General features: G+C 37.3%; 1 protein-coding gene across 5 annotated transcripts in view; it reads right to left on the reverse strand.

Annotated features, from left to right (window-relative positions):
* LOC119776386 (serine/threonine-protein phosphatase 2B catalytic subunit alpha isoform) overlaps positions 1-16076 on the reverse strand; it is a 129163-nt gene extending 113087 nt beyond the window's left edge. Inside the window, exon 1 of one of the 5 annotated variants that reach the window (XM_038274772.1) lies at positions 15761-16075. In XM_038274772.1, the coding sequence (XP_038130700.1) occupies positions 15761-15821 (61 nt within the window). In that variant the 5' untranslated portion in view covers positions 15822-16075. Of the gene's footprint in view, positions 1-15760 lie in introns of all 5 variants that reach the window. The other 4 variants (XM_038274773.1, XM_038274774.1, XM_038274775.1 and 1 more) reach the window with 4 other exon arrangements.
* Between the last annotated feature and the right edge of the window lie 852 nt (positions 16077-16928).

Raw genomic sequence — 16928 nt, forward strand, 5'->3', positions numbered from 1 at the left:
AAGTTCAGACCTAAATTCTGGTACCAACCTTATTTCCATATTGCCATCCTTTCCTAGTTTTAAATATTTTGTAAAGAGTTTTCAGCCTCTAGATAAGTAAAGCAAGTAGTGAAACACTTTTAAAGACAGTTCAATTGTTAGAAAAAAAAACCAAAGGAAAATTTCTTTGTTTTTTCCACTAAGAGTCAACACAAATACTTTGAATTTGTGGTTGATTTCAAAGGTACTGTAAATACACTGCATGCTGTATTACTGTGAACACAGAAACTGTCGTTTTTTTGCCTAAACTGTAAGGAACATCTGCTGTTCTGTTTGTATTGTAAACAATCCCTGAAGTTGATGTCCGAGGCCTTCTGGGTGAAACACTGATGTCTGTAGAGGCATGACCTACCCTTTAAAAGAACCCATCTCACACTAAGAGGAGTACAGCCCTTTCTATTTTTTTGTACTTCCACGAAATCTAATAAGCTGTCATTTCTTTAAGGTACAAACACTTAAATGTTTTCATCAATCCAAATATTTTGCATGACGTTGGTAAAAACGGCAAAAAAAGACCCTCCGACACCATCTTCTCCAAGTACGAAGGACAACTAGTGCAGTACATGGTTCTAATTCCTCATAAAATCACTTTAAAGGTAAATATACATGAATTCTGGCTTGAAAATCAAGTTTCAGGTCTTCCTAGAGCTTATCAAATGAAAACATTCTGATCTAAATGATTCGCTGTGGTTCTAGCTTGATGTGTAGGGTTGTTAGAACGTGGACCTCCACAGCTATCTCAAGTCCTCCGTACGATTTAATAGGTTTCTTTCTTTCCAAGATTTTGCTGTATTTATCTTCAATCCCATTTCCTGATTAGGAATTCATCCCCACAGCACAATTCTGCCACTATGGTGTTTCATTAAGGGGGAAGAGGATTCTCTTATCACATCCTCTTACATGTTTGCTATGTCTCCATAACAGCTTAGGGCAAACGACAAAGATTTTAAGCCTCTCTGCTCACCACTCATCCATGACGGTTTGATATTCTTACCTGAGGCCTGAATATGTGCAGCTCTCAGAGTTACTACGGGCCTGCTTCTCTAATTAATGCTTTCCAACACCGACCTTTAACTTTAGGTGGACGGTTGCATCTTCTCCTCTGACTGTTTTTATGAGGCGGATATTGCTTTTTATTCCTCCGTTTACATGATAATGATACCACAATGATAAAAGAAAAGTTACAAGTCTCAATTTAAACAAAAAAAAAACAAAAAAAAAAACAATTAGTAACAAATATTTATAATTAGTAACAAATAATTTACCAATATTTTCTTATTGACTGATACTGATATTGAAGATATCGGCATGATTCAAACATAATCCTATTTCTTATATTGTAGTGTGGAACAAGTAATATGATTCATTGTAGTTGTAATCAACAATAAATATTATGAGAACAGTTGACCCACCTTTCATCAACCAATGGGTTACTTAAACCTCAAACTGAAGCAGAGTTGTTTCTCCAGCTAGAGATTTACAGATGTAGGTCAAAATATTCAAAAAATCAGTTTTTTGGTTGATAACTTGACCAATTTCCAATGTCTATATTGGATCAGTACATGACTACAAAAATAATAAAATCTTAATTAATGGCGAAGAGAGCTTCAAATTATTCCTAAGGCATAGAAAGGTGACTGCATGCAAAAGTTTTGTATTTTTCTTCTTGTATCAGCTGATACAAGAAGAAAAAAAAACTTTTTAGGCCCAAAGACATTAACCTGATCATTGTATTATTCTTCTTATAGGCTGATGACTTCTGCAAGACACTATGAAGGTGCTCTCTGCTTTATAATCCATATTGCAAAACATGAAATGTCTGTCTGCTCCATTGTCCAACAGGAGTTAAGATAAGATAGACTTTATTGATCTGACAGAGGAGAAATTCACTTGTCTCATCGGCTCAATCGTCAAAAAGAAGGTGCCAAAAGCAGTAAAATGTAAATATATATATAAGGTGCAGTAGGGTGAACCCTTAGCAGTCCTTCAGAACATGGGCTCAGACCGATGTAGGACGTGGCACACAGAAACTCCGCAGTCACAACCTCTGTGGGGAACTATGAGCCAGTCCCACTCTCTTACCTCTCCAAATATCAGGGACAACACTCCCGTCATCAGCTCTGAGGCAAACACTAACGGCTGTTTTTAACCTCTCCGTTTTAGTCACAGGCATATAAAATATGAACTAAAATAGCCATAGATTGTTATTAATACATGGACAGCAAACATCCAGGACTGTCAGGTCTGATCACACAAACTCCAGTCAAACAAAGCAACATCCTGTCAGACCAATTATAGACCATCCAGTGACAGGTTTTTTTTTTTTCCCCTCCGGTGGTAAATTGAGATAACCAGTGACTAAATTTACCACCACGTACAATGAGAGGGTTAATTTTCAGCCAGGTGGACTATAATTAACACATGTGAATGTGTGCAAATAAACCTTGGGGCCTCGGCTCGCCCCCAGCTGTATTTGTATAGCTGAAGTTTCTCTCTCTCGCTGGCCTCACGCTGGCTATTTTAGCCGCTATACTGACAACACCTGAAAGAAAACTCTCCCAGAAATATAATTTCACTCACCGGGATAAGCGGTGAACGAACACAGGAAAACCTCATGCCACATAATCTGCTTATTTACCCATCTGTTGAAAAGGGCTTACTCCAATTGAGCTTGTTTATTTTAAGCAATAAATATAATCTGCAGTAATAAAAGGCTCCATTAGGAGCCTGAGAATAGCCTTTGCTTTTCACGGCAGAGTGGGACAATGCATTTAAATGTTGTGTGACTAAAAAGGAGTACCAAACACACAGAAAGTGGTTAAAGCTCTTCCGTTCTGATCCTCGGGATTAATTATAAATGTGTGGGGGGGGGGGGACACCCCAAGAAGAATGTGGGTTTGCTCTGTTTAAATGAATCCCACTTTTATATAATATTATAAAGAGGTTTTTTTTCCATTGTAGTCAAAAGTCAGAATTTCAAGTTTGTAATAAAATGCTTGTGCAGACAGGAGACAAAAGAAAGGTTTTACTGAAAGGAGAGATTCTGCAAAATGAAGTAGGAGCAACTCTTTGGGAATTACTTTCATCTCTTGGGAGATGGGGGTTATTAAATCCTATCTGGGAGGGTGCCAGTCAGCTGAAGGCTGAGAGAGGAAACAGCTGATGAATCGCATCATTCCACCAGGCGCAGTTTGGGAAAGTCGTTCTTGACTCAATCCACTCACATCAACTCTTCTTTGATACGACCAAAAACTACAATATATAGCATCATTATTTATTTATTTATAGAGCTAATAAGAACTTTTTTATTGCATGGGTTAATCTTAAAATAATCTCATCAATGTTCAAACATTAAGAAAAGCAGCCAAAAGGCGAGGTCCACAAGTCCCAAAAAAACGATCAATTAGCCCAGAAAAAGATTACATAATTCTGATCCAAACAGCTTTAGAAGCGGCTTTCTTTAGGATTTAAATGTGTTAAAAAACAACATATGAGCTAAAAGGGAGTAGGAGGGGGAAAAAAAATAAGAGGCTCAAATTGCTGAGGGTAGACTGAATGCACATTATTGTAGCGCACTCTCACACTGTTTGTAGAAATGCAAACCGATTTTTCCTTTGTATTGCCATTAAGTCAGCTGTTGAGCTATTGCAGCAAACAAACAGGAAAGACAAGACGTTGGATGTGATTCACTTTACTGATTCCGAGGTAAACACCAGGAATCTGTCCCTGGATGACGTCCAACTGGATTTTAAAGACTGCGGCTCATCTGTTGCCAGAAACAACTTTTTTTCGGGAGGGCTGCGTGTCTGAACGCACGATGCTGCCATGCTGGCTGATCATCCTGCAAAGTGGTTTGCCAAAGCCAAACTCCCGCCAAAACAAACCTATGGTGGAAAGCAAAGCCATGCCCTGAAGACAACTGGGGCTTCTCTTAGAGCTCCTGTTACAGGCACCGACCGGCTTTATCAAACAGACTCAGAAGAGACCAAAAAAAAAAAAAGTAATAACTGTGCCACATTGAATGAGGTTGAGAAAATCAGGACTCATTGCTGCCAATGAGCATAATTTGTTCCAGCAGTGATTTAGAAGGTAATTTGCTCCCATTCCTGTCTATTTTAAAATCTGTCCATCATTACTTTATTTAACTTTTCTTACTTTAATAAGAAAAGTTAAATGCTGAAAAGGATCCTCTTTACAGTCGAAGGATTAGTAAGCAGAGTAAGCCACCATGTCAACAGGCATATAACGACATGAAGCGTACATCAGTCAGATCCACAGCCATCTCTTCCTGTACAGTGGCTTTTCTCAGCCTACTAATCCACCATGTAAAGGCAGCCTTAGTCATTTTGCCCATATTTAAATACAAACACCCGCCTGGCATGATGCAGAAGTGTGTCTGTGTTTGCGTCTGGTTCACAGCAGCGTGCAGGGGCCTGTCCCAACCCACAGTCGGCCCTCGAGACTATGAAAGCAGGGAATGTCCCTGATGCAGTATAACCTGTGGCAAGATGCATGTGTCACACCATTAGTGTGATTAAATGCATCATGTAAAACGTGAATATTTCAATCTATTCTTTTTTTTCTTCCTCCTTTTATTTAACAAATCAGAATCGGCTAAAATCTGTGTTAGATGGTTACATGTAATGGACCTCATCAATTGGAATTTATTAAAAATTAATCATCAAACTGGTGTACCTTTTAGAAATTTAGCTAACAACAGAAAACCTTTTAAAGAATTCAGCTCTCTAAACTATCCCCATAAACCGTGTGTAAACTTGTGCCTGAAAATTTGTGCGAACACAATTCCACTCTCAACATAAACACAAACTCCAGAGTATTCGGAGCGTGTCCATGCTTAGTGCTCTCTCCTTTGGTGGGGGCGGAAAGGCTCACTCCACGGACCGACCTAACAACCTTCCTCACTCCCGGTTCGTGCTGTCATCCTCTCCTCCCCCACTCTCTGCAAACTAGCCGCCCAGTGCCCAGTTAAATGTGCAGCAGACGCCGTATCGATTAATTTGGGGCGACCCACTCTAAAGAGCCATCTAATGACACACAAACGCCGCCTCTGCTCCAAATGGCTTTTGTTCCCAACTGTGCACTCCCGTCTGCCATTTAAACTGGGAAATACTGTAGGGTTTGTTTGTACACAGGATGATTTCCATGAAATATGAGAGCAGAGCATTATGATCTACACAGTCATAGATGGCCACTGTGGGTGCAAGCAATCATGAGTGTAATTTTTCTGTTTTGCCCAAAGCAAACAAAGAAAACAAGCTCCATGTGGCGCTCATAAGGAATCTTAATGAACAAACAACAGCACAAAGCAAAATTAAAAACATGTTTCCATCAGCATGTGGTATAAGCAACAAAAATACATCTAGCAACTGTGTAATGAGTCTTCAAAGCTTTAAAATATCTCCAACTGTATTTAAAAGATTAGGAAATTATTAAAAAGAACAAGTAGGTAAACATTTTCCTTTTTTTCCACGACACCCAACATCCATTTGTTCGCATGAATTAGCAAAAGCAGCAGCTAATGCATGGAGTCAGATAACAACCTCAGAGCAGAGCTGCCTTTATCCCCCTATATGGATCTTAATCTGTCCAAATCCACTGCTTTCTCTGTGCCCCAAATCCACAACAGAGTCTAATTCCTCTCTAATCTAATGAGCAGTAAAGGTGCACTTACCAGGGATCAAAATACCACAGAGCGTACTATCTCAGGAGAACATCATAACGGGTCTAAGGTCTTAACTCCTGCACCGCCACGCAGTAAAGAACACAGAGAATAAGTGGCTTTAGTGCAGGTATTAAACACTGTGCAGGCTAGCTGTATGAATACTACAAACCATACTATCAAAATCCCAACAGTGTTATTACTTTTTCCATGTTTTCTCCCGTTTAACTACTACTGCTATTTTAAAAACTCAAATATCAGAGCTCTCAGTTCTTGAAAAATTAAAACAAATTCAAGCATCTTGAGCAATTATTGAAATAAACATCAGTTTTATTAAGCACACTTTCTGATGCTAATGCTAGCATTTTAAAATACACGCCGACGTTATAACCAGGGCTGAAACAATTATTTGGATTAATCGATTATTTCAATAATCGATTAATCAGGAGACTAAAATATGCCCTTGGCTGAAAGAAATCTTTTAAAAAAGATGTGTATAAAAATTTTTGTTTGCAAATCTTTGTTGCTATCTACAACATAAAGTGAAAAAAATGTTAATCTGGTTTAATTCTGCACAAAATCTGAAAGGAAGCATTTGCTATCTGATTATTATTGGAAAGAAATGATTGACACATTAATCAAGTAGCAAACCAATCGTTAGTTAGCACACTAGCTAATGTTTACTAGCGTGTCTAGAGGTTATTAGTGAGATATAACATGCTAATGCTACCCAAGGTTGACAATTTGGCTGATATCATGTATATGAATTATTGCAGAGCAGCTTGTGTTACCCAATCTAAGCTGTACGTTGGTACACACTGCTATTATACTTTTTTTTATCTTATCTGTTTTATCCCTTTAAACCTTCATTTTACATACTGAGGTTGCTGTTTGAACTGTTGATTACAATGAGCGGAAGTCAGATTTCCTGTTTGTGCCCAGAGCCCGCGGACCTGGAGATTAAAGTTAATTCTAACTCCTAGCTCCTTTAATTAGCAAAACTCTATCTATTAGCATAAAAAAATTTTGCTTTTTGATTAAGGGTTTTGTATCTGTGTCTTTTTAGGTAACAGATAGCAGAAATTATATTAGCATATTAGCTAATATTTGCTGCGACTAGCTAACACCCTTAAGCAAGGTTGGTAGGATGGGTTTCGCTCTTACACAGCCTGCCTTTACAACAGGACCTGGTATTAGGTAATCTGAGCTAGCATAAAACTATTGGAATATTTGTATATTATAGGAAAATTCACATGTAATTCAGTTACTATGGCAAACTGGAGCTAAAATGCTAATGCATATTAGCATATTACCAATGCAGCTTATGCAATGCAAAAATCATCTAGAAATAAGTTAAATGTCTTAAATTAAGTATATTAACTCTTAAATTGAGTAGGTGAATACAATGATTTGCCAATGGAATTAGTAGTTTTAATTTTAAAATAAGACAATTAGATGATATGCACTTGAAATAAGACAATGCAATTGTTTTTTTTCCCCTCATTTTAAATGTAACTTTTCTTGTTCCATTGACAAAGTGTCTCACTTACCTCCTCAATGCCAGAACATATGATCTCATTTCAAAAGAAAATTCCTTATTTAGATTTTAAATGTTTGCAGTGTTGCATTTATGCAATATTTAATCACGTTGCATGAATTCTTTGGCAACTTTTGGCTCACTTTTATTTCAGAATGGTAAAAGAAGATGGCTACCACCAGAAGCAACATCTGTCAGCTTCATAAATAAATAAACCAGCATAGACAAGTCTATACTTGACTTCTGACCATGTTTATTCATCGATATAAGCAGCCAGCATAGTGCACTGAAGAAGTATAGATAATGGAGTATGACAGCACTATTAATAACACTTATCTTGCAGGTTTTTCCCTCACGTATTCGATGGGCTTAAGCTGGGAATGATATTGACAACTAGCCACTGAAGCATCTGGTTTGGTGCTTCAAATCAATTGCTAGACCAGTCCCAGTGTCAGATTGGACATGCTCTCTTAATAAAAAATAAAAACAACGGTGAAGCAGCAGCTACAGCAGTCAGGCTATGGACAAATAAAAACAGTTTACAAAGCTTTTTCTGCTTTTATATATATATATATATATATATATATATATATATATATATATATATATATATATATATAGATCTCTGTTAGGACTAAGGTGTTCTAAATAATAGCATGTGAACCCAACATTTAATCAAATGTTTAACAGTATTTATAATTTCGGTTTGCATAAAAATACCAAAAACAAAACCACCTTGAATAAGAAAACAGACAAATAGAGGTAGAAATGGTTTGGTCATGATTGCTTCTTTTAAACAGAATAAATTTTTCAGAGCTCGTCTGCCTGGCTGTGTGTTTCCTGGACAGCGCCGCCTTTTACAGTTGCTTTTTGTATCTCTGCTTCTGTCTCCTTAAACCCCAGTCGGCATCAGCAGATGGCCGCTCACACTGAGCCTGGTTCTGCTGGAGGTTTCTTCCTGTTAAAAGGGAGTTTTTCCTCTCCACTGTCGCTACAAGCATGCTTAGTGTGAGGGATTGCATTCGAGTCAATGAGTCAATGCAATCAACTGGTTTTCCTTAGATAGAAAACTTTGAATCAATTTGACTGCATGATGTAGTGAACTTTAAAGTGCCTTGAGATGATATGTGTTGTGAATTGGCGCTTTATTAATAAAATTAATTGAATTTTTGTAAACATGTTTCCAAAAAAAATCTATGAAATAACTATTAGCTGCTTAAATAAGCTCAGCACTAGAGGCAAGGGAGGCTAAAAAGACCTTTTAAATGTTTACGAAAAGAAACCTTGAAATGTATATTCCTAAAAAATTACACCAGCTCAATTTTTCCATTGTTTGTTTTGATATCACCGGCCACGTCACATATGTAGATCAGTGTGTATTGGAGAGCTACAGCCACCGCAGCTGCTTAGAGCTGACTCTATAAACATGGTATGTGATACCTAGAAACATTTTGACCTGTTTTACCATCATTAGATGGCGTTTATAACTGTAGAAACGCCACGTAGCTCACAGCACTGATTGCAGTGAAAAATTAGCAATAATGATTTGGATTTTTAAATATGCTTGATAAAATGAGATTTTAACCATAAATGACACTTACTAAATATTACACTAATATTCAAGCAAAGTAATCAATTTGCAATGCTGCATATAATGGCACTGATCAGTGATCCCTATTTATTGACTGGATTGCTGATAGGCCGTTGGTAGTACACAGCTCTATGAAGTCACCAGCCGCCATATTGGTACTCCTTAGTTAGACTGTCATTTAAGGTACGAAAATAGGCAAATCACATTGCATATTTAGTATGAAGTCCATCAAGTCTATAAAATATGTAATATAATATATTATACAAATCCATTGCAACAAAATTAGTGTTAATGGGGTAAAATAATATGATAGATATTAAGAATATTACACATGCACACACACACAGTGTCTGAAAATGTGCCAAAAGTGCCAAATTAATGATGTACATGTAATATAAATGTATTGATTACATTGTGGCATTATGGCAATAACATAACATTACAGACATTTTTATGCTGCGACTTTGTGTGAGTGGGGAGTACCAAGATGGCGGCAAGTGACTTCAGTATTTTCGGCCTATCAGCAATCCAGTGAATAAATAGAGATCTGTGGTACTGATAGTCTACAAGTCTAGTTTAAAGACATACTTAGGTTAAAAAAAAATCTGTCTTCCTGCAATTAAATTCATAAAAGAAGATGAATATATAAAAGGGAGGAAAATATACATAATAAATTATTTTAAAAAAACAACTTCATAAACATGTTGGATGTTAGAGATGTACGCTTTCAAGATGAAAAGAAAATGAACAAAAACTGTGAAAGGTGTCTTTAGATAAGAAAAATAGGAAACAAAATCCTAATGTAGAGACCGTCTTAGTTTGCTACTGTGATCTTAACATACTGCAAAAAAAAAAAAAAAAAAAAAATAGACTCCCATTTGCAGTAACATTCAAAAAAGCTCAGAGATCCAAAACGCCATAACTCTTGACAGTAAAAAGTGTTTACTCAAAACTTCCAGTTGTTTGAAGAAGCGCTTGTAAATTAAGCTGCTGATTTAAAGTCCTACTCTTACAGGAATATTGAGATGAATACCGTGTAATGTTTAAATAAACTGTCGTCCTGCACTTTAATCTTTAGCAAACATTAAGATTCAAACAGGAGAGAAAAAAAGTATTTTCTGTTTATTATGTCCACAGATGAAAGTTAATATGTACAAAATGTATCTAAATATCAATTAAAGCTTTATTCAGTATTATACAACCTACTAACCTTATTGGATGATGAATAAATGTTTTAAATGACTTTTTATCTATTTATTCTCTTTACTCTTCAAATAGAAATATAACATTTCAGGCAACTTGCTTTGAAAAGTTTGCAAACAGTTCAAGCTAAAGTAGAATAAATGAAATTTAAAAACTCCTTGTGGTTCTACATTTTTTTAAAAATCATAATCTGCATTGCTAAAACCGATTTATAAAGTTTAATTTTAGGATAATGTACAACTTGCTCTGCAGAACACGGCAAGTTGGATAGTTCTAGTCTATATGTGGTGTAATGTTTTCATTGGGCATCCTTCTGGGGTTATTTTAATAGAGAATACAAGAATAATAAATAATCCATAATGAATGTAAAGAGCCTAAAAGCAAGAGCTGACTTGCTAACACTATTGAACTTTTTAACCTTATAAGGAAAGTCTTAAAGTTAAAGCTAAAGGATTTTTAGAAATCTACCCTGATTAGAATCTCATTTCTGTACCCATCTGTGTTTACACCTGATAAAAGACAGAAATACTGTTGCTCTGCATACAAACAAGAGGCAGGTGTGCAGGTGAGGTCCTTGTGCTCCGATGATGTGGCATTACTTAACGTCCAGTTCTATAAATGACTGGGGCCATCCAGCTGGGATCAGCAGCTGGCATTGTGCCGCTGTCACCGAGCACGGCCTCTCCAGCCCACGCAGGTCTGAGCATGGGGGCCCTCTTCTAAAAAAGTCAAATGTCAGATGTTATCCATCCCCGGCGCTCCATCGGGAGCTGCTCTTGGGTCCCACCACAGCCCCCCGCCTGTGTCAGAGGCTGGTGACGGAAAAACATCATTACCAAGCTTATTCTGCTTTGGAGCACTGCTGTCGTCAAGGCAACCAAACCAACTAAAATCCTTTATAAAAGTATTGATACCCGGTGGACTTTTTGACATTTGACACAACTTTTAGTTGGTGGATTACTTTAAAATTGCAAGTAGAGTTAATAAAAAGTTAAAACTTTTCTATCAGATAAAAGCTTTTATTTTTTTTAAGGAGATCAATTTGAAAGTCTTGCGTAAAGCTTTTAATCAAATCATCGTCCTACTGAAAGATGACCCTTCATCCCCCAGATGAAGCATTCTGCCGCGTCCGACAGGTTTTGCTCCTACTTTGACTGGATCCTCCATTACCTCCTTTCAGTCCATTAACTCTAACCAGCTTCCTGCAACTGGAAAACACTCCCCACATCATGACGCTTCTACCACCGTGTTTCCCAGAGAGCAAGTTCAAAGCTAGGAATCCTGACATAACTTCTTACCCTCATTTTAATTACCCACAGTTTTCATTTTATGTGCTCTTTGGGGCTTCATGATGCTGTTTATGTTTATCAATCACATAAACTCCCTATAATAAAATCCTTTAGGGTTTTGCCGTGGCATAATTTGGGCTGCATGATATTAGAAAAATCTAAATTTCTTTACGATCATTAAAATGCTTTAGAAGCTATCCGTGACCTCCAGCATTGGTGCACCAGGATCATTGTGAGCATCTACTGCAGAACTGGGTGGGCTGGCTACAATATCACTTGGCAATTAATTAATTAATGCATTTAATAAAACAATTAGGGATATTCCAACCCAATATTGATATCAGTCCCCGTATCAGCAACAAAATTAATATTGGAATATTTTGGCCTGCCTCCTAAGTCTGAGATATTAGAAAGCTCACAGAAACACTTTGCATATAAAGAAACGGGTCTGATGTTGTTGATTATTATTTTATGTTTGAGAAATATCACCTGATAAAGCCTTGTCTATAACTCTACGCCGATGAATAAGCAATCAAAGTATGCATGATTGACGCTGATAGCATATCGGCTCGATATCGGTATCGATCAACTCCGAATGCTGCATTATCGCTATAGTAAATGAAAAATTTGTATCTGGACACCCCTAGTAAAATTGCTGCAAATCAATTCCAATAGATGCTCACAGAAATGTGACATTAAAATAAAGGATTCAATGATTTACTTTGAGGCCTTTTTTTTAGAATATAATTTTAGATCCCTTAGTCCGTGAATGCTGGGAATAGAGACAGAGCTAGTCCTTTAAGAGCCTAATTAACAATGATGATGTCCAGAACTTTTGAGAAAATAATAGGGATTATCACAGGTCATGGATAATCCCTATCCCACAGCTACTTAATCAGGTAAGCCTTAAAAGCTCCAGTAATGGTCCACCACTGAGCCAGGTTTCTGCACATAGTTCATTACAGTGAAATGTTTCGAACTGACATTTCCTCCTATATTTATTTCTGCAGAGTATAAAAAAAACACCAAGAACCCTCCCCTACTTGCCCCTGCCGAGGCTGATTAAAGTGGACGGAGTAATTACTCTGCAGCAGTGGCTTTCAGGAGCATTATGATAATGCCTTCTGAAAACAGGTGGCTGCTGTGCGCTCGTGATAAGTTGGACCGACGCCTCAGCTGAAAACAAATGACCTCACACCTATAGCCTGCAGCTATGTTTGTGCTTTGTATGTACACAGCCAGCATCCTGTGTTGTCACAATACCAATGCAGTACCAAAAACATCTGAATTCCCGAAAAGCTCTATGAATGAATTTACTTCCAAGAGCTTAAGCCGAGGCCTGTTGAATCTGGGATCCCGTTTCACTGACAACCCCCCTCCTAATGTCTAATCAATGCTGATTAAGATAATTGCAGACCTTTCCTGAGCATTGCAGGATGCTGCAGGAGAACACAGGACTCAGATATGCACTATAGTAGCCTAAAGATCAATCCAGAGGTACTGTTCCTTGCTACTTATTTGAACAAAATAAGACACATTTAAACATTTTTGACAAAATAAAGATTATTTAAAGGGGCAGAGCTTTATTATATACCCGATTATATACACAAAAAAAGACCAAAAACCATTTGATCACTATAAAATAAGGTTATTTACACCAAAAGCCCATCCTGATAGTGCTTAGTCTTTAGTGAGCCTAAATAGAATTCCAGCACCGGGCATTGTCAGGGAATATCAGACATCTGGATAGTGACATTTTATTTAGCTCAACCTGACTGTTCTGCAAAGCTTCATGGTAAAGCAAGAGCCCAACCTGACCTATAGCTACTCCATCTTCTAGTGAATCCTCTCTAGAGCCTCCTAGCAAAACATGGAGGAACAACAACAACTCACGTTCCTACTAAATGCAAACAGGAACACAGCATAAATGTAAGAAGTATATCAATATGGTACATTTTAAATCATTGGATAAAACCTATGGAATTAATTGGAATGAACACAAAATAAAAGTTTAGGGAATTGTTGTTAAATTCTTGCAGGGTTTCTGCCAAATTTAACTGATCGTGACGCACCACCACAGCAATATAAAATCCCCATTATCTTCAGGATGGATTTTTTTTTTATATCTTAAACTATGTAAAACATATATGATACAGCATACTGTGTACTTGCACACTTATTCTAATCACAATTAGTTTAGAGTTTAAAATGAATTTATTTTGAAAAACTGCTTGCTGGTGTCCATCTTGCCATGAAGCTCACTAGGGTATGAAGCTAACCGGTGGCTACAGTACACTGCTTTTTTCAGGTTTCTGGACTTTTCAGAACATCAACTTGAGACAAATCTAGTGAATATTATCTGTGTTTTTGTGATTTAGTGAATTCAAATAAGAACACTATACACTAATGAATAACGCTTGCACAAAATCGCCAACTATTTTGCCCTGCATTACAAAAAGGGGTATAAATAATACAGTTTTTTATGTTCTTTTTTTGTTTTTCTGAAACTGTTGCACTAAAACAACATTGCTATCACTAGTATTAGTATTTATAAGACTGTTAACTGACACAATCAATTCAACACCCACATCTAAATGCTACTTCAGCTACTTGAATCTTATCCATCGCTTGTTTGTGTTGGTTTTTTTCTTCTCATTTGTAGTTGTCTTTGCTGGGAGGTGCTAACTTGCATAGCCGTGCTGTTTACTAGTTTACCCCCTGCATATGGATACACAAAGGATCTTTCTTTACTAACAAACTATGTGAAAAAGTGTCAAACATAAAAGTAACAAATAATACACCCACAGGATGTGGACATATATATGAGAATTTAGAGAAGCCAATTAACAAAACACTCATATTTTTGGACTACAAGTGAAAGCTGACATGTGTATGTATATATATATATATATATATATATATATATATATATATATATATATATATATATATATATATTTATATATATTTATATTTATTTATTTATTAGGGCTGGCAACTAATGATAACTTTCAAATCAGTAATTTGAAGTATTTTTTAGATTATTCAACCAATTAATAATCAGATAGCCAAAGGTTACTTTAAGTAGCCTTTTTCTAAATTAAACCAGGTTGAACAAAAACTTTTTTTCATTTTTCTGGACAGAGCATACTGACAGATGAAAATTATTTATATCTTAAATGCAAGCTGTTTACATATCTCTTTTAAATTTTTGGTATAATTACTGCTCTAAGTGGGTCACTGTCAGCTAAAGGCATGTTTTACATTCTCTATACTCCATTGAACGATTAATTGTTTCAGCCCTAATATGTATATATGAAGTAAACTACATTTGTAATGTTTATATATGTATACCTGAGCCCTGAAACTCATTGGTTGTGTCCACAATTATCCCAATACAGCTGATTCTGACTCTCCAGGATCTTCATAACAGGACCAGGTGGAAATACCTGGTAAAACTGTTAAATTGCCTTGTACCCTAACCTTGTCACATCCATTTTTCATTAGCCTTCAAGTTGCTGGAGACTGTAAGGGTATGATCTCTTAAAATATTCATTACAAAAGCACCCAAGACATTCTGTGATTTTTTTCACTCCACCCACCCACCCTCCACTTTCCACTAGAAATGAAGCCAAATAACACTTTGTGCTTCCATAAGCCACTAAAGCTTCAATGCTACTAATCGTTTTTCCCTCCTGATCTGAAGGATCTTCTTCCCCAAAAACCCCTGCCTGTATCCCCTGATGGGCTGTTGCACACCGTGATCCCTGCACATGCCTTTTGTGATGTACAGTGCAGAAGCTGAAGTATTGGTTAAAAGTCTGCAGGCTTAAACTGAAATGATCCTGAGCAAGCTGGGTAGGTAGGGTCCAACTGATTATTATCTTTATTGCATTCTTATGGTAGACTGCAAAGGTGGAATGTCAGACCTGTAAACACAGAGGCAGGAAGAACCACTCCATGTGGCATGAACAGTGAAAGCAAACCCCCCACGAACAAATATACATCGAGTGGCATTGCATTGTGCAATAGCTAAAACAGGAGAGATGAAGCTTTGTTTGATGCATGCACAATGAAGCGATCTGCATGCACACCGTGCACCCAAAATGCATGCATCCATGTAAATCATGACCATCAACCTGCAGGCTGTGCATTCATATAAAGACACGTCTTTACCATTTAAAACGATTCTTTAATGTGCACGCCATCTGTAAGATTCTTGCAGGCTGAACTTCCCTCACTTCCTAGTTTACAGCTGCTTGTCACAGCTCGGCTAACACCCTTCTTCCCCCATAAGCCAGCGAACGATTCTCCACTACATTTAATGCCGCTGCGACGAACCGCGAATTCTCCCAGACAGCACATAGAGACCGTTTCTAAAAGCAAAAAAAAAATAAAAAATAAAACAATTTTCCACTTACATTTCACCACCCTGTCCGTCGTAGATAACTTGGGCTCATCATTCGGCTTGTTTTCGGACATTTCCAGTGTGATAATGAAATTGAAGAGGTGTAAAATGTATATGAAAGGAGGCTGAAAACGGGTCCCTGCGTTGCTCTTGCCGAACAAACTCTTCGAGTGTGTCCGAGGAAAAGAGACCACAGTGAGCTCACCCGGGTTCTTCTGAGCGGCCAAAAATACTTGCAACAGGGGTTACGGTTTCACTGCAGGAGCTGGAGGAGCTGTTAGGAGCTGCTCTGTCTGATTTACTGTTACTCTGAAGCAAGCTGGCTGGCTCGGCGCAGTGTGCACTCTAACGTGCTGACGCATTAAGGCCCGCCCCCCGAGGCTTCCTATTGGCGGAGAGCTTCTGTTGCCCTGCTCCATTGTATCAAAGGATTTTTTTTTTTTTTTTTTTTTTTTTTTTTTGATTGCCGTGGATATTCCGCAATAAACTTCAGACAAACAAAGCTAGGAGTGTTTTTATCTTCAAGTATTATCTAAAAGATAACCCCTGTCATTTCGAAGTATTTTTAAAAAAATGGTGTTTGACTGTAATCTCTACGGAAGAGGATTAGGGTCACTGAAAAAATAAAAAAGTTAACTGATTTTTAAACATTATTTCAGTTTAATATGGAAAAAAGTCAGAATTCTGACTTTTTCCTCAGAACTCTGATTTTTTTCTCAGAACTCTGACTTTTTTCTCAGAATTCTCACTTTTTTCTCAGAATTCTCACAGCTAACAAACATGTTAGCATGAAGCTGTAGCCATGTCTGTTTTAGAAACTAAACTAGCTCTCATGTTTTAATCACTTTTTGCTTCTTCATTTCCAGAGGCGTGCGCAGACATTTTGGGGGGCAGGTGCTCAGGAGGGGGGGGGGAGGGCACTTTTTAGCACACGTGTAACACTTAATTATAAAAAAAAATAAACGCATGTTGAATGAAATTTGACTTTTATTTGTAACATTCTGTAAACGTGAGTTTTCAATGGAAAAAAGTCACATCACCAACAGAACAGACTAAAGCATACTTCTTTACTGAAATAGCATCACCAGGGACCCCTCGGCATGTAAAAATTGCCTAATTTCTTCATTTTTTCCCACCAATGTGTTACCTGCCCTACCAAACAACTCACATCTTTGTAAGTG

The sequence above is a fragment of the Cyprinodon tularosa genome, unplaced genomic scaffold, assembly GCF_016077235.1.
Source record: "Cyprinodon tularosa strain WSP-4 unplaced genomic scaffold, ASM1607723v1 ctg93, whole genome shotgun sequence".
Lineage (NCBI taxonomy): Eukaryota > Metazoa > Chordata > Actinopteri > Cyprinodontiformes > Cyprinodontidae > Cyprinodon > Cyprinodon tularosa.